Raw genomic sequence first — 25,099 nt, 5'->3', positions numbered from 1 at the left:
CTTTCTCACTGACTGGATGTTTATCCAGCGGGAGCTTGAATAAGGATGAAGGGCATGATCAGAGGTTTTGTGGACCCCACTTTGGCTGTCGGCCTACCCAAAGCACAGACGCATACGCAACACGGGACAAAATCTGACAGCTGAAGAAGCTTCATGGGACAAACACACATGGGGCACAAAAAAGGGCACAAACCGGTCTAACGTCTCTGGCACAGGACGACCATTTGGATAAGTATGCACTAGTGTTCCCTCATTATTGCCTGCCAGATCCTATTTCCAAATGAAATTATTTATGGCCCGGAATAAATAGGTCATTTGATTATGAGCCAGCCTGGCACAAAGAGGAGACAAATATGACAAAATACAGTTGATGAACCTCTTTGTAACGCTAGGAAGGGGGGAAATTGCCGTGTGACACAGGGCGCATTCATAAATGATAGTCTACAGCTGCTGGAGAAGTGGAGGGTGATCTGCGCTTGTTTTATGAGCCAGAGCAGTTACTCCTGTCCAGCACAGAGAAAAACAGTGAGATGAATGACGTGAGTGTTTAAAGCTACAACTCTTCGGCTTTGATTTAAACCGACACGAATCTGGTTTTACCTGGCCTCTTGGGGCAGCTAAACAAGTCTTCTTGTAGTGTATACTAATTAGAAGTTAGATTAGATTAGAAATGTTGACATAAGCACAGTTATTTGGAAAGTATTGGTAAGACGTAAATGATCACTGAGTCCCTTGAGGGAAACAAATGCAGCTGCAATGTTCTGACTGGTGTTTTAATTATTATTATTTATGCAAGTTAGAAGAGAACATTGATGTCATTTGGGATTACATAATAGACTATGACCAGGCGCACTGATAACAAACTACCTTTTGTTTCCATTTGCTCTTTGGGTTTGTACAGAATTATCAAATGAGATGTGATATATTGAAAAATGAACTTCACCGTAAATCCATGTTAGCTGAAGAGGGCATCTAGCAATGCAAACAACAAATGCTGATTTATATCTAAAAACTGACCATCAGTAATTATTTGTTCACTGAGAGACACACCGTAGTCTGTGACCAGATCGGTGGACCCATAGTTTATAATGTAGGCTCCATTGAATACAAATGTACCTAGCACAACTCTTACACACGGAGTTTTATTTCCATCACTTCAAAAGACATTGTGATGACTGACATTATATTTCTGGAGACTGACAGTCATAATCCAGGCATCCATCTTGCTCCTATGGTTTTCTGTGTGTCCCGTTTGTTCTGTGCTTGTGTTTCTGTCTGTGTGCCTGGGCGTGGCTCAGTTGGCCATCCTACCTGCACACCTGAGGCTCATCTAACGCTCCAGCTTCTGCAGTATTCTAGCCTGCATACAGTACACCAACCCACCCTTCATGTTCAGTCACCCAGATGGTACATCCAGCTCTGGGAAAGTTTGAAGGGTCCCACAATGGGACTGTGTCTTCTCAACCTGCAATATAGGTTCAACATAGAATTAAATTTAAGACGCTTATCTCAGTGGATTCACATCTAAATTAACCACTGTGTGTCAATACTCCAAAACCGCCTTTGGTTACCTGTTACATCTGATTATCTCGGGTTCCTGCCTGCAGCGCAGCGCCGTGTCTGCGTGTGTAAGAGAGAGAGAGGGGGGGGATTGTGTTACGTGAACGCACCAATCTCAACTCTTGTCTGTCAGTCTTTTCACCTCACACACAGCTGCCCCCCTCCTCTTCCTCTCTCTCCAGCCTCATGTTCATTCTGCCGCCGAGCCGGAGCAGAGTCGCTGTCTTTAGCCCACACTGAGAGCCCACTGCCGGGCACCGGCGGAGTTCACTGAGCGGTGCCAGGATGCGGTGCCACAAGTTTTGGGGACCGTGTTCGGTTGGATTTTATATTTGGACAGCCGTCCTTTTCAGAGGTAGGCTTGGGTCCTTCTTGATCAGTTTTTTTTGTTGTTGTTGTTGTTGTTGCAGTTCTTCAATGGGTAGATAAATTAACGTGATGAGGGTTGATGAGGCTGTAATTTAATTCACTGACTCATGGCGTAAATTGTGATAAACCTAATATTCCTAAACAGACTGGCGAGGTTTGGTGAGAAGAGCTTTATACAATAAATAAGTTCTCTGACATTAGACACGGTGTATGCAAATATTTAAACCTAAACTTGAGAAATTTTCTCATGCTTAGTTTAGAGTTTGTATTTTCTGTTGGGATGACAGAGATTGACAGAGAACTTTCCGTTAGTCTCTTTTATAATTTTGTGTGAAGCTCACAAAGGTGGACTGAAATGCTGCAATTTGTTTAATGGCAATGGCTGATGAATCTTTGAACTGGCAGCGTGAGGTAGTTTAAAGACTCCACTCTATCTCAATCCTGGTTGTGCATTAGTTCTCCACGCTCTGTCATGTTTCAGTTTATCACCAAAATACTTAAAGAACTGTGCACATGTCTGCATGCATTTAGATGTGTGAACGATAAGAGTGTGCACATTAATGTTTGCTTATTCGTGTGCAACGAGATGCGCATGCATGAATCTATAAATCTCTGCTAAGCCCCATCCCATCATCAGAACCATCTGCAACATCTGGGTTGTTTACTAGTTTCTTACACAGTGGCTTTGCTGAAGCTATACCCTTCAAACCCCTCTTCCTGTGTGTGTGTGTGTGGGTGCATGAGCTATATGTGAGTATGTCCACCGTGTGCAAACTCAAACCTGCCACCTTCCATTCCCCATTCACCTCACCATGCTGCATCAGTCAATGGTCACCTTGTAGTGAAGAATGGATGGGTGGGGGGATGGGGATACTAAATGGATGGATAGGAACAGGATGGATTACATGCCAGTCCATGACAGGAGGCCTTCACGTCTTTTATGGACAGTATTGCGGTTTCACGGTGGGTTGGTGTTGAGTGTGCATCCTGCCTGCAGACCAAAAAAAAAAAAAAAAAACGTACAAAAGATGCACTGTAAATAAAGCTACACAAGTCATGCATTGAACCCAACTTTCTCCATTTTTTAACTTTGACATGTACCAGCAAGAGGAGAACTTGGTAGTCATTGAAAACCAACATTCGTTAATTACTGTAGGCTTTTTAACGTTGCGATTGTGATTTAGTGACACAGACAGCCACACACCACAGCAAGCTTTTCAAACGGGTTATCTATTGGATTTCCTCATTATTTAGTGTCACGACGTGTCACAGCTGACTGTTGGAAGCAGAATAGGGGCTTTGTGCGTGGAGATTAAAGAACGAGTTCGCCGCTTGTAAGCCTAGTGTGTGCACATTCGCTGTGCCGCTGATAAGCAGCTTTAGTTTGTCAAGAGAAACCCAAGACAATAGCCCAAAAAGGAGATGTAGAACTTGTTAGCTTCCTTTAATCAGATGCACGGTTTGGTTACAACTTGTGCCACACGCAGCCACTCGAAATGCGGAGACATAGGACAGATTTCACTCAGATTATTTGAATAAATTTACTTAACAGTAACTTAAAGGTTTAAAAGTATTATTAGCCCCCAGTACATCTCAAATAAATAGTCTCCCTAACTCTTATTAAGACTGAAGTTGCGTGGTACAGAGTTTGCACTATAATAATCTGCTTCAGTTCAATGGAACGCTTCATCTCTTTCCATGTCTTTGAGTTTATTTCCCTCCTTGTGTTTTTTTTTTTACGTCATCAGCAAAACGTATCCCTTTCCTCTTTACGCTCTTTAATCACTGATCTTATGTAAAACTGACTTTATGCACCCAAACAGGTTGTGCTGCCTTCAAGTTAATTCAAAAGTTTGAAAGTGTAAAACAGTATATAAGCAGTTATGGATCTAGAGCCACTGATCTAGAAATGTGGCAGCCATGCACTCCAGCAGAAGTCTTAGCCCTTGGATTAGGATTAAACATCCAGCGGGTATAGGACTCGGAGTCTTCAACCATAGATTATGAACCTATACGTGAATCCGTTCATTCGAAAGTCCATTAACACGCGACACGATACACTCTGATCCCTGCTCACAACTGTGGTCAGTCACATGATGCGGGAAATTATGTGTTAATGGAGGAGTTCATCAGTTGATTTAAACATCTCACACACTGAAAGGTCATGAGCATGTGTGCATGGAAACATAGCGGGTTGAAATCTCATTTTATATCCTTTACGTTCTCTAATTTGTCCCTCTTTCATCCTCTCTTCTACCTCGACTTTTATCCTCATCATTACCCAGTTTACACATCACTCCTTCTCACAGACATATTTCCCTTCTTATACTTTTTATTGCCAACTGGAAGTGTGTTGAAGGCACAGCTACAAGCATGAATGTACGGATGCTGCAAGACTAATAATGGCTAAATATTTGGAAAGGTATTTTCATATGGTGGTTAACATGTCTTTGTATCAAAGTGGCTGGGAGTGCAGAAAATAAAAAAGTGACTTTCAATTTTATAATTTCATATAAATAAACCATGTCACACTTGATGAAATTTCATGTTGATAAAAGGACATCATTCTGCAGTTTTTCTATGACATTGAACAAATAACTGGAAAACATCCCACTCTCCTTTACTGCATTTTCACCTCCATGTGGCTCTGATTTTCCACCCTGCCTTACTTAAATGTTTGGCCTCCCTCCTTTTTTGTGCCTCCAGTGTAATTCCACTCATTTCCCTGACTCTAATCTCCCCTCTATATCTCTCCATCTGTGTTCTGAAACAGGTTAGGTAATAGGCTAGCCACCTGGGTTAAGATGTAGGTTTAGAGCAGCTGAACATCTGGATGCTTCACCGCCGACCTCCCCCGACTGACTCATTCCACTGCCAAATGATTGATAGTGAAATAATGCGGCACTAGACCATTGCCAATGAAGATGTGACCTTAATTTAAATCAATTCACACACTTGGTTAGTGTTAGAGGCAGAGCTGTGTGTCAGCTGTGCACACATGTGAGTGCACATTGAAATTCATCCACGATAACTTCATGGCCAGACTAAAGACGCACTTACTGAAGATTAAGTATCCTCCTTAGTCTGCCATCTTTTGGAGGACGCTTGCTACAGGCGTGAACACAAGACAATGCATTTTCACTCACATGCGCACTTTCATTCACCCAAACACAGTCACACACTTTGTTTGTCGCAGCCCTTCGAACATTATAGTGCCCGAAGCTCGTAATTTCTTCACACAGGGGTTTTCAAGGTTGGCCATAATCTAAAGGAGAGATAGATGGTCTCTGTTTATGTGGGCGTCCATTTGCAAGCTTGTGGACGTGTTAGAATGCACATTTGGCAAGGAGTTGTTGCCACAGAGTCACTGCCATAACAGTGTCATTTGATCATATAATTGGACTGATTGATATCTGAAAGATTTATTGTTGATTGTGACATTTTGGTGAGTGAAAATTAAAAGAGTGGCGATATAAAATGTAATAAGGACCGAATGAAGTTAAATCCATGGACTACATATGGAGATGGATGAACCCTCAGTGACATCATCCATAGGATTCCTGAAGAGCAGTTATTGAAGCTCAGCATGGTGGCCATCTTGGCAGTGTCTGACTTCACCTAGATAATCTAAATGAGGTGGGCGGGTGACACCTAGATAAACTGCTGTTGAAAACACATCAATCAACGTGTCCTCACCATTAATTATGCATAAGCGTTGGTGCAATTTAAATACCAGAGCGATATGGAAATTGACTCCAGTACAGTTGTCATGAATGTGAAAATTAACCATGCAGACCAAAACTGTACTAGACTGTCAACTGTAAAGCTGGACCATTTAACGTGGGGGTGTTTGGGGATTGATGCGGTTTGAAGCCTGGCCATACGAGGAACTGCATGTTTTGGCATTTCTCAGATTGGATGAATTTTTCCGGATCATTGTCACTTGTTCGCTCTTGCTTTGTTTCATCGTGTCATCACTTTGTTATGCACTATTTCCTAATTTCATCACAGTCAGTTAGAATTTTCAACCAAACTATTTGTTCTTCACCCGGTCTAGAACCTAGTAGATTCAAGGTTTAAATTCGGCAGATGTAACATACAGTAAAAGCATTTGTCTCTATTATAGCTCTCCTCCTACATTACCATTCGATTTGCATCAGAAAGGCCCTAGATATGTAGCATTTGTCGTGGTGTTGACTCTCCAGGCCTTCAGGGAACGGCGGTCTGTCTGTGGTTTCTTTGTGCAGCTCAGTACCCCCTCAGGTTCGTAACTCTGGTCCCTCTGTCTCTTTCCGGGATCAGTGCCCTTTTTGTGTTCCGGACCTGATAATAGAGTTAGCTTTTTGTGTCAATTTTAGAGATTTAGAAAGCACTTTATATGGAATAAGATTACTCTGTGTAATGAAGGATTCGTTTCACTACAATGGAATTCAATGTTAGCGTTTCAAGTACTTTCTTTCAAAGACAAGAAAGAACTTGCCGGCAGCATGTAATTTAATGTTCAGTCAAACTGAAGCGGTTGTCTTTTTCACGTCTGTTCTAATATTCCCAGCCCTTTTGTCACCACTGCCTGTTGTTTATTCCTCAGGATTTGCATTACATAATTTAAACCTCAAGGGCCCCAGCTACACAAGAGGCCTCAAGTTAACACTTTCTGCAGCCTGTCTAGCATCAAGATCACTGGTGTGAACAACAGTTGGTGAGGCCTGTTACACTTAAGATGTAGAACCACATGGGCATGGTAACTGTTACGGCACACAGAAGTCTGTAGGGATGTTTTGAGATGTGGAGTAAGCAGCAACCTCTGCAGCTGTGACATCCTAAGAAAGAGGCATTTTTTTCTTGGACCCTGTTCCCTGTCTAAATGGAAAAGGAGGAATTCACAGAAGGAATTCTTGATACTTAGTTTATCTCAGGTCCCTAATATTCTTAATAATTAATTTGAATGGACTGATTATCGTTGGTTTTGTTTCTTGTCACTTATACAAACAGGTAACATAACTTTTGCAACTAAAATGGGAATGCTTGTGTTGCATTAAAATGTGAAACTGTGTGTGAAAGTGCCTCCATTCAAGGATTGTATTGGGGTCTTGCTTTTTAATTATGGTTTTAGCTCACATATGCACGCAGACACTAAATGTCACAATTTGCACAGAAATGTGTAGATCAGCTAAGCAATACGGTGATTTCCAGTTGGCTCTTTTACTCATTTTACTTGCCGATATCAATTCAAAGTTTGATGACATCATTTCTGGATTTCCCAAATGCGCAAGAGTACTATAATTATGTCTAGTATTATAATAGATTACCTAATCTACACAGTAGGGCAGATTACCCTGGCAGAAAGAGACCGATAAACAAAGCCATGATCATTTCTCTGCTTCCGATGTGTGTGCTGGAAAGCAGCTGAGCCTGGATGGGTTTAGCTGGCCACGTCAGGGGCACTAAAACACCCTGATGTAAGAGGTGGTCATTTAGTGCTCGGCCAAAAATAGCAACCCTGTTTTTTTTTTTTTGTTGTTGTTTGGGTGGATGCCTATGAGGTGTGTGTGAGGGAGTAGGGATGAATCCCTCAGGCTGTCTGTTTGTGGATAGACTCATCTGAATTCAATGACCCAGTAAAAATATCTTCAAATGGGGCACCATTGCATAGTTAAATTTCTGAGCATACATTACTGTGAGTGTGGGGCAGAAAGAGAAGAAAGTAACGTGCTTAGATGCCAGCACAAACAAATATATTTTGGGCTGCACAGTTGGAACAGATCAGTTTGCACCAGTCACCTTCTACCGGTTTATTTGGCTTCACTTGCCCTCTACCTAAGTTACTTTATCCTAGAGTCCCACCATTTGTTTGCCAACTCAGAGGTTGGGTCATTTTTGAGGCTTGTTTCTTAACAATCTATTTCGGCTTTAGAATGATCTCTTTCACTGCAGTTAAGAACCAAAATGCTGAAAGTACGAGACAAGAGAATGAAAGGGGGGAATATATCTCGAGATTTGGAAAGGCTTGTGAAGGGATAAAGGCTGGGGATAAAGGTTTGAGGAGAAGAGGTGCAGCGAAACAGAGAAGAGAAGGCAGAATAGCTGTGCGCAGCAATAAAGGAGCCAAAAGAGAGGAAATATGGGAATGATCTACTTTTGATTTTCACTTTATAGATTTCCACATGACATTTAAAACTGCCTACCTCCCTGCAATGTGTAGGTGTGTCTGTGACCTTCTGTCTTTCCATTGACAAAGGGTGATGAATTGCGTCACACAGATTACTGATTATTATAACTATACAGATGATGATTTTAGATGCTGAGCATGGTTTGCCTGTAAACTAAAGTTGATGAGTCAAGCCGAACATTTAATCAGCTCGTCCTCCGGGACTACCCGCTGTACAGTCATATTCCTGGCAATCTGGCAAACATTTAACTTATTTAATGGATTTTCTACATCTCATTGGTTTTCAGTTTGACAAAATCTCTCTCTCTCTCTCTCAAATAAAGAAGCGTGGAAGTTGACTTTTATTTGTCTGACTTGAAATCTTTGAGTAAACGTAGGGTTGTTTTAACAATTGTCAACCATGGGAGTCTGGCCGTCTCTTCCTTTCTGTCATGTTTATATAGAGCTCTGGTGTGTCTGCTAATTTGATTTTCTTCCTATGCAAAATTTCTGCATTGTAATCTGAAGTTTTTCTCATTGCATTGCTCTTGAGGGTGATACATTCATGGACAGGCTGTCTCTCCACCATTATATGGAAAAAAGATTATACAGATATAATTTGCATCTATATGCATCTCTCATTTTTCATTTCCTGCCCATTCGCTTTCACAAGAATCTGCCACAAGGCGCTCGCTTCCAATATTCTTCTAATAAATGATGATGTCAAGGAAACACAGATAAAATTAGCCTGATCTCAAAGGAGGCATTGTGAATATGTGAACTGTGTTAATTTTAGTCCCCTCGGATGGCGATGCCCTCGGGGACACTGAGGTGCGCAGGAGCAGTCTTGGTCTGCTTATTACTGTGAACTAGAACTAATTCTATATGCAGACATCCTCTGATCCTGCAGGATGAGGGAGGTTAGGTAACACAGTTTATACAGTGTTAAACATAAGTACAGACAGAAACAGTGTTAAAAACATGGAAAGTTTGTCAGTAAGTTGTGGCCGTAGCAAAATGCAAAAATGTGATTTAATTTAACTTGACCTGTGACATGATTTGTTTGGGCAGTTAAGCACTTTAAGAGTTTTCACGAAGTTTGAGAGGAAAGATTTTCAATGACTTGTGAGAAAAAAAGTTGACTGAAGCAGAAACACTTGTGCACAAGTGTGCAATGCCCGATCCTTCATTGTGCACACTGATACGTGTTTGTACTGGGTTCACTGGGAGCTGTGGTCTTGAATCAACTCTGCTGTTCTGCTCTTACTCTCCACTCAAAGACCTGTATGCATTCTTACAGAGATGCACAACTATTTGAAGCATTTTGAAGATGTTTTATATATATTTTCTCTGAGCTTTTTAGCCAAGCTGTTATTCCTGTAAAGTGCGTCAGCAGCAGTGCTCTGCTGAATGCATAAATGTATAAATGGTAGTAAAGACACTGGTACATACAGGGTAAGCAGGTGGTCAAAGCCATGGGACAGAACTGAACACAGTTAGCTGGGAGGGAGACCGATAAAACACAGCCTGCTAGATGGGGCTGATCATCACAACACAGCTATCCATCTCAGTGTCTCATTGAGCCACCGGCGTAGTTTGTGTAATGGCCCATTGAGCAAACTTCAGGTTCTCCTGATGACCTCTCTCACCCTGTGTACGTGTTTGTAGGTCTGTGAGGGTCCCCTCTGTTTCATACTAGCCCCAGTCATCTTTGCACAGAGTAAAAAGTGCAAGTCACAGTGATTATTTTTAATCATGAATATTAATGAACCGTCTGTGATTAATAGATGCATAAGTTCAGGTACAACATTAAAACTTTGCTTTCAGTAGTGCATCAGCTTTTTCATTCTTAACTGACACATTCACCAGCTCTGTGGTTTTCAGCTCATAATGTCGAGTCAAATCCATGCAGGTGAACAGCGAGGTCATTCAAGTGTGACTCTTCTCACTACTGAAGAACCCGAATAACTGGATCTCCCCGGCCCACCCCAATGTGCTCCCTGTTATCTATTTTACTCACTCAAATTTAATTCTCACATATGGGTTTATCAAGGGGGTGTTTCATATTCCCAACAAAATCTGTGTTGCTAATCAGATTCTTTCAGAATGTACGTAAGTGATTTGTTCATTTATTCATGTCATGTCTCTAAGTGAAGTAAGATAGTTTTACAAAAAACACTAAATTCTCTGTTAACTTGGACAGAATGACTTAGTCCTTTGTTTTTTGGTGTATTTTTTGTTTTTCCAGCAATGCTGTCATCCACAACGATCCACATTTATGGACTGTGACACTCCCCCCGAGCAGTGTGTGGGCTATGGGGTTGTGTGTATTTGTGACCTTCTGGAGGAGGCTGGATAATATTTTTACTGCATTTTTGATGACACCCACCACAATGCTAGTTATTAAGTACCATTTTGAGTTTGGGAGCCCATATCAGGACGAATTGTTTCCTGACCTTCTCTGCATCAATTGATATTACCTTTAAATGGTTTGACCTTAACATATGGGGATAGCATTCAGTAATACACAGGATAAGATGTTATCCTGTGTATTCTTCTGATAATCAATAATTTGTATAATTCCACTAATCACTGACCTTCTCACAGACCTGATCTGGACAGAGTGGTGACCTCTGACATTTCCTGTAATGACCCACATTATGTTAGAATTGGATGTATTGATCTGTGTTTGTTCCTCATCATTAGCGTGTCTTAGTTTAGCATGTACACAAATGTTATACTGTTATTCACACCAATTTTCTTCTCCTTAGCAGGAAATTAAGGTCAGTGGAAGTAAAGGTTGCGTGTTTGTATACACAAAAAGGTGAACCCAACAACCCCTAAAGTGACACTCAGAATAAACATACAGTTTAGTGCAGAAGTTTCAAACTCATTTTAGTTCGGGAGCCACATACAGCCCAGTTTGATCTCAAGGGGGCCGGACCAGTAATAATAACGTACAAATAACAACAACTGCGAATGTTTCCCTTTGTTTTAGTGCAAAGAAGAACAGGTATATTATAAAAATGTCTTTTCACAAAACATTTTATGAACAAGAGGACATTTTTTTTAAGAAAAATAAGTGCAACTTCAGCTCTTTGCTGCCATCTGCTATTTAGTTCTGGTCTCGGTGTTGTGTTTTGTCCTTAACTCTGACTAAAACAGTGCGACCACTAGTGGACAGATTAGGAATAGCAGTTGATTTTGTTGAAAAATTGTAGTTAATGTCTTCTATGAAGTTTTCACACTTCCTTCTTCTCCCTCCTCCTCTTTCTACTCTTTCCCTATCTGCTTCTCCTTATCCTTTGTAAATTCATCCCATGGGGCCAGGTTGGACACTCTGGCAGGCCGATATTGGCTCTCAGGCTGCATGTTTGACACCCCTGGTTTAGTGTCAAAATCAATATTATTATTTTATATTCTCTTGATCCTACTGGTGAGAACATGCTTTAGATTAAATAACAACTGTGGAACTCTATCCTTTATCCCTTGCCAAATAGGTACACACAGTGCTTATTGTGCTAATCAGCACAAGGAAAATCTTTTTCTTTTTCAAAGTATACCAGAATTTTGAATGTAGTATTTGTGGTAACATTCCTACTAACTACACTTTTTTGTGTGAACTGGCACTGATTGGTTGCCAGAGCTGAAGAGGGGAGCAACTGTATAGCCTAAAGCAACTAGGAGCATCTCGGAACCTATGGTTATACATGTAACTATAGTTATATGAATCCTGGATGACCGCGTCTAGAAGTCCTCAGAGGAGGAATTAGAGTTTGTGTAATTACTGTCACTGCCAGAAGCATGACACGGAAGTTCTGCATTTTAGCTTTAAGTTGTGACAGTTTCATCATACATTTTGATCATCAGATACATTTACATATTTAAAAGGAGAACATTAATAAGAATGACAATGTACAAAATAAAGTATACATATATATATATATTATTATAAATAATATTTGATTAAAAGATAATATGAGAATAAACTGGACTCTTTAGAATCTTCTCCAGCATTGTTTGCCTCATTGCTTCTCTGAGGAACATCTCTTTTATATCCTGTCCTTTGAATAAAAAGACATTGTTAGAGAACAGGGAGATGAATTGAATTTGTGATGAACAAATGATAAGTCTTCCAGTTCTCCGACTTCCTTTGCTTCCCGTTTTCATTAGCACTCCTGGAGTTTTTTTGATGATGCCTCCTGTGGTGTTTGAAAGATGATACCTTTGTGTCAGCTTCTCATTTTAACTTCATCAGTAAGATGATTAAAGAAAAAAACAACAACTCATGGATCTATCCCTTCTTCCCTAGCGTACTCTGCACACGGTCTGTTTGTGAATTAAAGTTGGCACGGTGGTTTGTTTCATTTGAGTATTTAATTCCTTCTGGTTTTATGAGACAAGCGGCAACAGAGAGTGAGCTTTCAATTCTTCTTCATTGACTTTATTAGTTCAGTTATGTTTGTTCAGTCCCAGTTCACGTTCCACAGCAATAAAACACAGGAAAGACACAAGAGGGAGGCTGTCAGAACAGAAGCTGTAGTAAAGGCTGTATCTGAATTTCTGTGCATGTTCAGATTTGTGCAAATAAGATATTCATGGCTTGGTTGTTCCACCTCTTGATTTATTAAGACGGCATAGAACGTAGAACCATTTGGAAAAACAACCTTTACAACACTTGCACCGTTTCCATTCAAGTATGTTTACACACTGAAAGACAATATAGTGCAAACTGTCTCAGGGCTTATGTCTGTGGATATGAATGTATTTGTGTCTGGGGAAAGCAGTGGATCATTCAGTCATCCACAGAAGGTAGTGGAAGTTGGGTGGGTGGATGCACCGGTGGAGAGAATAAACTAATGATGATGTATTAATCCTTGTAGCTCCTCAGGAGCAGTGGAAGTATTTTGCTGTGCTGAGCAGCTTCTTGCAACTCCTCTTTCTCTGACCTCAGGCTCAGTCCTGCCATCACTCTCCTCATTACAGCCTTAATGGGCCAATCAGCACCATGCTAGGCCAAAGGCATACTCCTCTCCTCTCCACAGCTTTACACGTCTGTGTCTATAATCCTCGCTCCTCATTTCTTATTCAAACTATATGTCTCTGATAGAGTTTATTTCCTCCAACCACCATGTGTATTAATGTATCTGCAGACGCTGTAATGTGTACATATATGCTCCTCATGAACACAATATGCACCTGTAAGAGCCATTAGCATGCAGCTGACATCTTGCTGTTGTTATAATTTCTGACAAGTTTAAGTTTAAGCAACCCGTTGACCCTATGAAACCTTTCCAAACCCTTTCAAATCCTTTTAGAAATAAGAATGTGACGTAGATGACCTGCTGTGACATCAGATTTGCACTGCGAAGGTTTCAACCTGTTACACTCTTTGTCTGAAAACCCCAGTGATTTCATCAACAGCGTGGTCTTAATGTGGGAGTGTGACACAGATTCTGTCTCTTTATCTGTCTCTTTATTTTGGGATAAGTGGACTGTGCTAAATGTGTATCGCAAGTGATGTAGAGAGGATCAATAATGGTGATGAGAGCTGGGCCAACAAACACATCATCCTAATCACCCAAGACCTTAAGACTACACCAATTCACGGTCCCGCCGCTCTTTCTGTGCGTGTGTCACAGTCAGCAGATGTATATGCGGATGTCAGCACATGTTTATTTATTCATTATTCATCAAAACTTCTGCCTCAACACATACTCACCTTTATCTTAAACGCTGCTTATACCGAAGGTAACTTTGCAGGGTGAACTGTGGAAACTTTTTGGGACAGTGTCAGCACAGGGAGTGTGTTCAGTATGTGGTGTGTGCTTGAAGCTCTCCCAGGTATATTATAATCTGGCTACCGGCTGGTGCCAGCAAAGAAAGGGTAAAAGGTTAGGGAGACCATTAAAGCTACTTTCTGGATTAGAATTCAGCCTCAGCGTACATGAATAATTTCCAAGGAAGGGGATAGTCCAAGCCAATACACTGATGGCGTTTTAAAAATACCTCGTCTGGAACACTAGAGCACTAGATTTATGGTTTAAAAATGAAAGAAGAAAACCTCCGTCACAGTCCATACGTCAAGGACTGACCTTCAGAAACTATTATGACTGGGTGTACCTTCAGCTCTCACTTACAGCATGTGCTAACCATGGGTGCTTATGTGGAACTGAGTAATCTCCTAATTTCTTCAGTATTGGTTGTTTTTTTATTTATTTTTTTTTAGTCCAGATGTTGGGAATTTAATATAATATGCTGTATCACTCAAACTGGATTTTCCTCTTTCTGCTTTTTCTCCAGGATCCCTGCAGGGGGAGCACCAGCGGAGGCTTTACAAGGAGCTGCTGGCTAACTACAATCGATTAGAGAGGCCCGTGGTCAATGACTCAGCTTCCATCCTGGTGGAGCTGGGCCTCACACTGCTGCAGATCATAGACGTGGTGAGGAAACTGGATTCATCTGAGTTCTTTGTGTGTATGCGGCGTGTTGCTTAGTTTGGGCACCGCGCAGTAAAGAAAGTTTAGCAAGATGTGAAGTTTGCGGTAGGTGTTTAGCTGAGTACCACACTGGTACAGCCTTCACATGATGGCGGCTTAAAGTCCCACAGCAATTTATCACAAGCAAGGAGTGCAGTTAATTGGCCAGACGCAAGAAATATTCCTGTGTCTGTCTACTTAGCGCACTATGAACTATTTTGACGATGGCGTAATGCACTTCTTCTGTTTAACTTCTGTTACATAAAGACCCAATGGACTGAGGCACATACTGTAAAACACACTTGCATTATCACACACATGCGCACACCTTTGAGATCTTGAGATCTTTATACATTGCGTCTAGTGCTATGATTTAACCATTGTCTGCAACGTTGCATCAACTCGCACCTTTCCGGCCACAGTTCTTTCCTCTCTGATATTTCATTGTAAGAATCCACATGGTTTGCATTCATGCCTATAGCTCCACTGAGGTAGTTTGGAGTGAAATGTTTTGCTCCAAAAGGAGTTTATTTCTTTTTCCCGTCCGCATTTTTTTTTCTCGTGTCTAGACTGTAGATAAGAAATGCCAAACTCTCAACAAAAGCTGCTGTCTTGATATAGTTTTTGTGTTTTGTGGGAGTTTTATACAGTTCCTCCTTCTGTCCTTCAGCCTGTGACCCAGAGATTAGCCCAGGTCTACTATCTGTAATGACTTTTTAAACTGTAAAAAAATCTTCTCAGAGTAGTAGGTGACCTTCAGACAAAGCATTGATTTATTTAAAAAAACTGGAAAACCTTGGACGGGCTCTATGTGCATTTGCCAGTCAGTTTGTCTACAGAGAGGAGACAGTTCAGGGAAATGTTAACGCGTTAACTGCGCTGCGTTTTATACCAGCCAGATGTCTGCTCTCATTTGTCAGGACACACAGATACGACGGTCTGTGTGTATTGTGTGTTCTTCCCCACAGGGCCACATGCTTTTCACAGACGGGCAGTTTATGAAATGTTTGTCTGTGTTCTTTTTAGTTGTTGTTATCTCATCTGTCAGAAGAAGACACTAGAGCTTATTTGCCGATTTAGTCTAGCCAGCAGTTATGGTGGTTATGTAAGGTAAACTAGATTTCTGAAGTGGCTGTTTATATTGTTGACCCTTGTCAGAAGGACTGGGTTTTGTAATTACTTTATTAGCCTGTCCCTCTGCAAATTGCTGAGACTGATTTGCTGTTCAAATAACTATGTGATGATCATCTAAAAAAAATGATGTACGAGGGATTGATTTGAATTATGTAGCACTGATCAATGTGTTCAAACCCAGAGGCTTGCTAGTATGCTGCACTTTTACTGTTCACTGATTCCTGAGAACCCTGCTGTTAATTCACCTAATTTATTCATCAGATTTAGAGTAAACAGTGTTGACTGATTGGAGCTCGTATGTTTCTAGGTCAGGTGTCTCTAGGTATATTTTGTTCATACAGAGACTCACAGGAATACACATTCACCCTGTAGGTAGCAGACGTGCTCGCACAAAAATAGTATCAAGAAAGAGCTGTTTGCAGATTAGCAAACATGGTTATTTGTGTTTATTTACCTGCATTCAGAAGAATCTACATTAACGTATTTCGGCTCACTTCTCTGTTCGTTGCTGTCAATTCATTTGGAGTGCTTGAGGATGAACTCCTCTATTTAACCAGGCAGTTTTTGAGCTGCATTTGAGATTTCTTGTAAGGCTTTCTTTCAAACTGTCTGGCCTCAGACTACCAACTGTTTCAGCAACCCTGCATGGATGTACAGTAGCCACAAATCCTTACATGTGTGAATGTGGTAACTTCAGTAATTACTTCAGTCTTCTGACTGGAGTATCTTAAAGTGGTTGCTATTTCTGGGAATATCTTTGACAGGCCCAGCACATTTGACTGTATTGCTGTCAGGGTCTATTACCCTTTATGATACGAAGATTTCTTGTTGATCTGAGACTTGATTTGCAAGATGAATGGATGTTTGCTGCTGTGGAGAAGTTGGCCTTCAACGCTGGTTCACATTTTTGAGGGTTGGAAGCTCATCCTAGACAGCTCCCACATAGAAGCTAACTTTATTTATTCTCATATAGCTTTGATGAGCTGACTTTCCTATAGTCAGTGTTTTCCAGTCTTGTTCGCTGTCCCTGTTGTGACTGAGACGCTGCTTTAGCACACATAATATTTTCCTGTTGCTGCAGTTTCTCCCATTAATGCTTGCTTTATTGCCAAAAGTGGACCTCTGGATCTATGCCAGGACACTCTCATCCGTACTGTACCTTCCCAATAATGCCAGTGCAAACTTGAGTGCAGCGCCTGTTGAACTGTCATCACAGAAGATCATTGGACATTCAGTGCTCAAAAAGCAAAGTCTCATCTTAGCACATATTCTTCAGACATTTCTAAGAGAAGCAGTTTAAGGAGTCATTTGATACACAAATAGATGTTGGTTTAGATATCTTGGCGGTTACAGATGCTTTTGACCACACACCACAGGAATTGACCACACACCACAGTTTTTTTCACCTTTAATGATTTGGTCTTCACATGCAATCACTGGCAGCAACAGCTGAGGGAGGAATCCTGACAGCAAGGTTTCGTTGATGTCTTAAGGACTTTTGATGGTCTTGTTTCTCTGCTTATTTACAAGCTTTGCGGAGATCTGTGTTACCCAGCACCTTGAGCTCTCAAGCAGCACTTTAAATACAGTTGGAATTTGTTACCTGTGTATATGGTTTATCTTTGTATGGGTCCATTGGAGGCATAATAGACAAAACAATTCAAATTGTTTTAACCTCCTGAGACCCAAGCTTTTGTTTGGTATTTTAATTTCTCCAATGTATCTGGGATTAGCAGGACTTAAGAAGTACAAAAACTAAGCATCATCTCTGAATAGTAAGTCGTTTTTGAAAAAACAAAATGTATGTCCTCATATGTGGACAGTGGGATTATTTCAGTGTATAATACAATAAAGTCACCCATGTGTAACAAAATATAAAACTATTTATCTCAATATCTGAACATAGCTGTGCGAAGACAGAATTGCAAACAATGAAATCCCAATGTCCTCAAACGACATTAGCAACATTGATAGAATTTGTTAAATTTGCAAGTCATATTAAACTAGAAAAGTCAATAAGCATAAATAAACAAGTTTCAACTGTAAAATATGATGAGGTTTTGTACCTTGTCCACTGAGACTGGCTGTAGAATGAATCATGTTTTTACACCGATTAGTGTATTGACCATTTGCTACCACTAGATGGCTAATTTGTGTTTTCATTGAATTACTGACACAGACACACATACACACTCACGCGCAGACCACTTGGGGATTTTAAATCTCTGAAGAGACATATATTTCAAATCATTACTTTCAGTTGCAACTTTAGGTCTGGCATCTAGGTCATCTGCTTCCAGAAAAGGCGTCACAGAGGGGTTTGCCATATGTGTCCAACTCAGGGCTCAAATGTCAAAAGGATGAAGAGAGAAAGAATAAATGTACAAATAAAAAGATGCAGCCTTTTTAAAAACGGGAAACTTTTTTGATCCCATTCAACCCTCCTCATTCCTCCCTTTAATCAAAGAATCCACACCAGCGTTCCTGATGTTTTCCCTCTGCACTGGGAGCAAAAATTCTGATGCTTGCAGAAATGCTAATTTCACCCAGCAGCAAAAATATGCGCAACATCATTTCCCAAATGCAATATGTGCACCTTAAATGCATTTCTCAAGGTCATTATATGCTGAAGACACGGGCTTCAGTCTGCAGCGTTAACACTTTCTTTATTGTTTTCATTGTGGAAAATGATAAATAATTCATATGGATTTGTTTTGGTAATTGTTTTTCATTCACCTGTTTTTGTGTGCCTGTTGAATTTTATTTTATTTTTTTTAATAAAATTCCAAATGTCTCAAAATCATTGTGCATCAGTTGGTTGAGAAAAAGAGAAAGTCAGAGCCAGCCTGTCAGTTTAGACCCACTATATTTAGCTGTTGTTAAATTGTTGTTCACTTTATTAAATGGTCCCACTGTGCAGCCTTTCACAGCGCTACGCTTGGATGCGTGCAGCGAGACCAACTTCTACACAGTTTTCCACAGCCTGATTTGTTTTTCAATGGCACTGACTTGCTGATGACAAAAGCGTTGTTTACATGGAAGAAAAGCTCTCTCTTTTCCTCTAACTCCTTTTTCTTCTTCTGTCCTCAGGATGAGAAGAACCAAGTGCTGATGACCAACGCCTGGCTGCAGCTGGTGAGTCAAACTTTCAGAAGGGAACATTAACACCAATTTAATGTGATTCAATTATACTTTTATTACACAATTAACTTCTCAAGACTGTGACTGTGTTCCTCAAATTACTAGTGCCACAAGATTAAGTGCATATAGATGACACTGAATTAACTGCGCACAGGCAGTGAAACAATCAATCTTTAAATTCTTTAATCTTGCTCAAAGTCTAAAAACTGTTGATGTACGTCCATCTAGCTCATAACTTTAAGCCATGTGAAATTATTTCCAGAGCTCACACTGTCATCTTTATCACACTTTGTTTGAATAACAACAATGGATCTCAACCTCACATGTGGGTGAGAGAGAGAATGCGTGGTCCATGGTTTGACTCTGCATGTCATTGTATCTTTGCCGCTTATCCGATAAAGGCAAAATGCAAAAATAAAAAAAAATCTTCGACTCAGTGCATTTATGTGTGCATGTTCAAAGCTCGCATCAGCATACTCAAGACTGCATCCCTTCAGGCGGACTGTCAAGCAGAAAGGAAGAAGAGTGGGGGAAGAATGTGGCATATTTAAGCAGCAGTCAACACGACTGTGAGCGGACGTAATGCCAAGGGGTGAAACATTTCACACCCAGATTCATAGCCTCCAGCCAAATTAGTCTGTGCATCAGTTACAGTTCCCTTGGGGCTCAAATGGCGCTAGGTACGTCTAAGTAAATAGGTGAGCTCTCACGAAGCACGAGAGGAGAACCATCACAAGCTTTTTATGCAAAATTTTTTCAATTTTAAGGCGTTTTTCTGCAGGTTTCAAATGGAATCACTACCTTTGCATGAGATAAACAACAGCTATTTTAGCTATTCAGATACGTAGACATGGTACATATTTGTGGTAAGAAACATGTTTCCAGGAAAAGAAAAAAAAAAATCCTTCTTTGCTTCATTAAAACTTTTGAAAACTTAAACAATGGTAGCATCATTCATATCGCTCCAATTCCATCTTCTTTATGGCACGGTATGGAGATTTGTACTAGATGTGCCATTTTCTAGTAAAGATTCACTTGGATTATGGCCATTGCAAGTTAAATTCCTTTTACAAAGCATAAGAATTATTACACCCATTGTAAATGTGTTACATAATCTCATTGTCGTTTGTTAAAATACATTTCTTTATCTCTTTCTCTCCGTGTGTCAGTACTGGACGGACATCTACCTGAGCTGGAATCCGGAAAACTACCCCGGTGTCCAGAACCTACGATTCCCTTCAGACCAGATCTGGACACCCGACATCCTCCTTTACAACAGGTCAGAGCTGCCTTCTTGTACTCACCACAGCTTTACTTAGGTTGAAAAAGCTTATTTTTTCATTTTTTTTTGTTTAAATAGGTGTTGCATTCTGATATTTTAAGTTTGTAAATTCTTTATATATATATGCTGCATTTTGTATTAAATTCTGCATTTGATTTCTGCAAACTAATACTATATATAGATAGATTCCACTGCATTCAATTGTTGTAACTTTTTCATTGATGGAAAAGTCTTCAAGCAGAAGAACTCAAAATATGGATTTGGGTCAGATTTTGAAAGATGTACATTGATGTCAGAATGCTGCTGGTTATTTTTCATTAAATCAAAACATTAATAATATTCCTTAGTGAACAAGTTGATAATCAGTAGAAGCTGAGGTCAAAGTCCTTATTTTTTATAAATGAGGTTGAGCAAGTTTGGCTTTATGATTCAGGTCAGACCTGTGCCGTTTGCTTGGATGCTTTGTGAGGATCTTGGGTCAATTAGAGATGTAGGCCAGTTGTTTTTCTCCAACACAACTAATTGTGTTTTTTCACGCTTGGGTAAGAGACGGATGTTTGGGTCTGAAACTGAGTTGAAAGAAAACATGAAGAGATGGATTTATTCAGCCACAAAGAAATATACCATGACACAAACATAATGTGAGCCGAACGATGCATAAGAGACATTTGGATTGGCTTGAAAACATAAACAAACTCAAGATAACACTGAGAGGGTGATAGAGGAGCCTCCAATGCTTCCCTTGATGCCTGTATTTCCCCCCCAGCAAACACATTAACACAAACAGCACACACATTACAGGGAACACGAGGACAAGACAAAGGTTTGGGAGTATTAACCCAAATTTTAAAAGCTCAGCTTTTAGACCAGCCAGGATTACCGACACTAATCTCGGTGCTCTCACCCCTCTCTTTCCCCATCTCTTTGCCTTTTATCCTCTCCCTCTATGCCTCCCCTCTCCCTCCACTCCCTCCATCTCTCTTTTCATCTCATGCTATTTGTGTCTTCCTCCACCTCTCTTTCATAACTCACTGTCTCACTGTAATTCACTCTATTCAATCAACTCTTTCCCTCCATATTTCATTGTTTCCAGCCTTCGCGGACTTCTCTTTACAAATCATTCCAGCTACCTGTCTCTGTCTGTCAAAGTGTCGGCATGTTACCGCTGTCCTCCACTTCACTTTTTTTTTTTTGTGACTGGCTTCTCTTGTGCTGCTATCTGCTAAAATCTGTGAAAACACCAACCTATTCTTTTAAAACACCTTTAATCGGTTTTCTGTCAGTTACCTTCATGGAAATGTATTTTTTTAATCTGGGAGATGTACCAAAAAGGATGTACTGCTCAGAAATCATTGTGTAGAGGTCATAGTGAATTGACAACCACAGTGGAGGTCGTCTGTACAAAGCGCGTCTGTACTGACACTGGAGACGGGATGTCCTGTGAAACCATGCAGCTGCAATGAAAGGCTGTCACTGGACACAACAGCACTTGGGCTAAGTGTTAATGTCAGCATGCTAATATGCTCACAGTAACAGCACTAACATTGAATTTTGGCAGGCATGTTTAGTATTCTCATCTTCTTAGTTCAGCATATTAGCATGCCAACATTTTCTAATCAGCAAATGAGTAAATTTCATCCAAGTCTGACGAGAATGCCATTCCTTTCGTAGATATTTGGTCATAAATTGACGTGGTAAGCAGTGTTTTTATTTTGTTTTTTATTTTGGCCTCAAAAATGGCATGGGAAATAAGGAAGGGGATCACCTCCTTGCTGCCCATGCGCTGAGAAATAAATATAATAAAGTCTAGTCTATCTAGATAAATGGACAATTGACAAGATGACTGTCTGTTCCAAATTTATTAACAAGTGCATAAGAAAGTTGCTGAGATTTTCATATAGTAGAGTGACCCACAGGTTGACACAGACATCCCTAAAGGACAGTCGGCACATCTCACTTCTTTTTCCAAAATTCACAATGATCATAATCTAATCCCTTTTATATGTTTTTTTTTGTTTGTTTTTTTTTTGGTTGTTTTACTGAAATTTAAATTGAAAATGAACAACTATGATCATACGTAAAATACTTCCAAAAACAAAATGCAACCACAAACAATCCCATTCACTGCTCGACCAAGACCATGATAAGTATCAAATAGATTGCACAGAAATGTAAATCTTTATAGGCGCTGAGTGTTTTTATTAAGGGACTGGATGGCTTCGGGAAAGAAACTCATTAGTCTGGTGGTGCAAGTTTTTATGGACCTGTGTTTCCTCTCAGAGGGCAGGAAGTCAAACTGTGGCTTGTGTAGGAAGAGTTTAGCTGTTTTTTTGTTTATTTTCAAATCTGGGCTTTAAAAGCAGACTCTCTTCTTTAATTTGACGCTATTCAAATGTGTCCATTAAGATCAGTCAAGTGTCCAATCACTTTTGAGCCACTGAAAATAAGAGACTGTATATGACTGTAAATCCTGCATCAGCAATTTGGAAATGAATACCCTCAAATTAAATTTGAGAGTCTGCACTTTACACCGATCAGGCATAACATTATGACCTAATATTGTGTAGGTCTCCCTTGTGCCTCCAAAACAGTTGTGACTCACAGAGAATCGACATGGGCCTTCTGAGGGTGTCCTGTGGTGTCTGGTAACAGAATGTTGTTAGTGGGGGCCTTTGGGTCCTAAGGGTTGAGGGGAGGGGCCTCTGTGGATCATCCCACAGATACTTGATCAGTTTGGGATCTAGTGAAGTTGGAGGCCAGGTCAAAACCTTGTGCTGTTTTTCATGTTTTCTGAGTTGTTCCGAAAGTTGTTCCTGTTTTTGTGTGTGTGCCTGTGTCAGGCTGCATCCTGCTGGGGATGGCTGCTGCCATCAAGGAGTGTCATTGCTATGGGGTGGGGGTGCCTGGTCTGGTCTAGGTGGGTGGTACATGTCTAAGTAACATCCACATGAATGCCAGGTCCAAAAGTTTCTCAGCTGAATATTGTATTGTCACAAGATGGTCAATAATCTCCTGTTAGTGGTTTTAATGTTGTGGCTGATTGGTGTAAGCCCATGTTAATCATGTAATTGTAGCTTCAGAATGTTTTGGTAAAGAACTACAATTACAAAAGTATATGGACTTAACTGTACATGTATCTGGTTTCCAGCCTTTGCCTTGGTGAAGTCGACAAAATGAACACTAATGTGAAGCTGAACATGAAGCCTCAGTTTACAGCCGAGCAGGAAGCTTTACATTCCCCCAGAGAGAGGAAAATTTACAGTTTTCAGCACTGATATGGATCACTGCTGGAAACACACACACACGCCTAACTAATTACGGCACACACCTCTAAGCTCTCACCATAATAATTCACAGTATACTGCTGTGCATACACATCCATGTAGACCAGTTGCAAGCAGAACCACAAATATAACTTCACACAGTGAATTCGCTTCTTAACCAGCCCACCACATGAACACACTGTCATACAGTTACAGGCAGTAACAGTACAACACACACCACTGACACTACAACACACGATGGGGCATCAGTGCACAGCCAATAACACGCTAGTCTTACTACACCAACTAATTAGAATGTGGCCCAATAAACAATTCACCATAAATCAGTTTCTTCATTTATATTGTTTTAATATGAAGATAGTGATGTTAATGAGTGCTGAGGTCAGGTGTCATCTCAATATGGAGGGAAAAGTCCAAAAACAGATAAAAACTCTCATATTACTTTTCATATTTGAGATCATTGTGCTCACACTGCCCTGCGATAGACCTGTCCAGGGTGTACCGGGGTGGGGCGAGAGGCGGGGTACACCCTTCACCGTGATTCATGGATTTACCATCCTGAGCGTATCCGTGCATAGTGCACAGGGAAAAATATTTTGTTATTCACTGTCATTGCAACAGCTTTGTTCTGTGATCGGCATCCTTTAGTTCAATGATTACCGGATGTCTAAAGGCACTCAGTGTGGTTCCGAATAATAAGCAGGACATTTCGTTTCTAATCTTTTTTAAAACTGAGCACAAAAATCTAACTTTCTTAGTTATGATCTTAATTATTACGATATTGATTTAGATTTTTTTGTCCTTTTTTAACTTTTAGAATAACAAACAGTTGAGACTAATTCCTATTTATTGACTTAATGTTGGCTCCTTCTAGTCTGACATAATAGCTAATGAGTACGTGCTGGCAAACAGTATGTGCGTGATTTTTCGTGTATGTCTGTATGTCTTGTTATATATAGATAAAAAGAAAAGCTATGCAAGCTGTTGACCTCCTCTCTCATTAGAAGTAAAAGTCAACGGTCTCGGTTGACGGGGGATCGATGAGGCACATAAAGGACGTACAACTCAGGTAAACCACAGACTGAATCCTAATTCTGTCGGCAGGGAAGGCAAATGTACAACAAAGACAGACCATAGTGACGGGCCATAAAGATAAAAGGAGAGTTAATCAAATAAATGGCTATAGATTTCTATTGAATGGATGGACAAAGGGGAAGATTTGAAGACTTTTCTGTAAGCATTTAGTAAACATTTGAAAGTAAAAATATATGCTGTCATTAGCACTGACAGTGGTTGAGGAAGTGTTTACATCTGGTACTTAAGTTAAAGTACTAATACCACATTGCATTACTGAGTATAGTTATATTCCATTAATGGTTTGTATAGAAACCAAGTAAAAGAAGAGTTAAACCAGCTGATTCACAGAGTTGGTGACAGCCTTGGCAGCAAAAACATGTGCTATGTGTATAAAATGTACTGAAGTGCAGGATATCAAGGGTTGGTACAGTCCTACGAATATTTATTGAGGAGATGAGCAGACGCTGGAGTGCCAGATCAGAAAAAGACAGACGTTCTGCTAATCAGCAGTGAGGAAGCTGCACAAGACGTTTCAAGTTAAATCAGTAACATTTTTTTTCCCCATCTTTTTCCACAGTTACGTGACATTATCATTATGTAGTTAGCTCAAAATACCAAACTCTTC

General features: G+C 40.3%; 1 protein-coding gene across 1 annotated transcript in view; it reads left to right on the top strand.

Moving 5' to 3' along the window:
* Positions 1-1,845: 1,845 nt before the first annotated feature.
* LOC311492079 (neuronal acetylcholine receptor subunit alpha-7-like) overlaps positions 1,846-25,099 on the top strand; it is a gene marked incomplete at its 5' end in the record, with an annotated part of 33,832 nt that continues 10,578 nt past the window's right edge. The window contains 4 exons of the mRNA XM_084550222.1: positions 1,846-1,915; positions 14,381-14,520; positions 18,781-18,825; positions 20,001-20,110. Of these exons, the coding sequence (XP_084406348.1) occupies positions 1,846-1,915; positions 14,381-14,520; positions 18,781-18,825; positions 20,001-20,110 (365 nt within the window). The remainder of the gene's footprint in view (positions 1,916-14,380; positions 14,521-18,780; positions 18,826-20,000; positions 20,111-25,099) is intronic.

Source organism: Chelon labrosus (assembly GCF_963514085.1).
Source record: "Chelon labrosus genome assembly, chromosome: 8".
Taxonomy (NCBI): domain Eukaryota; kingdom Metazoa; phylum Chordata; class Actinopteri; order Mugiliformes; family Mugilidae; genus Chelon; species Chelon labrosus.
This window is presented reverse-complemented; position numbering and strand designations above follow the sequence as displayed.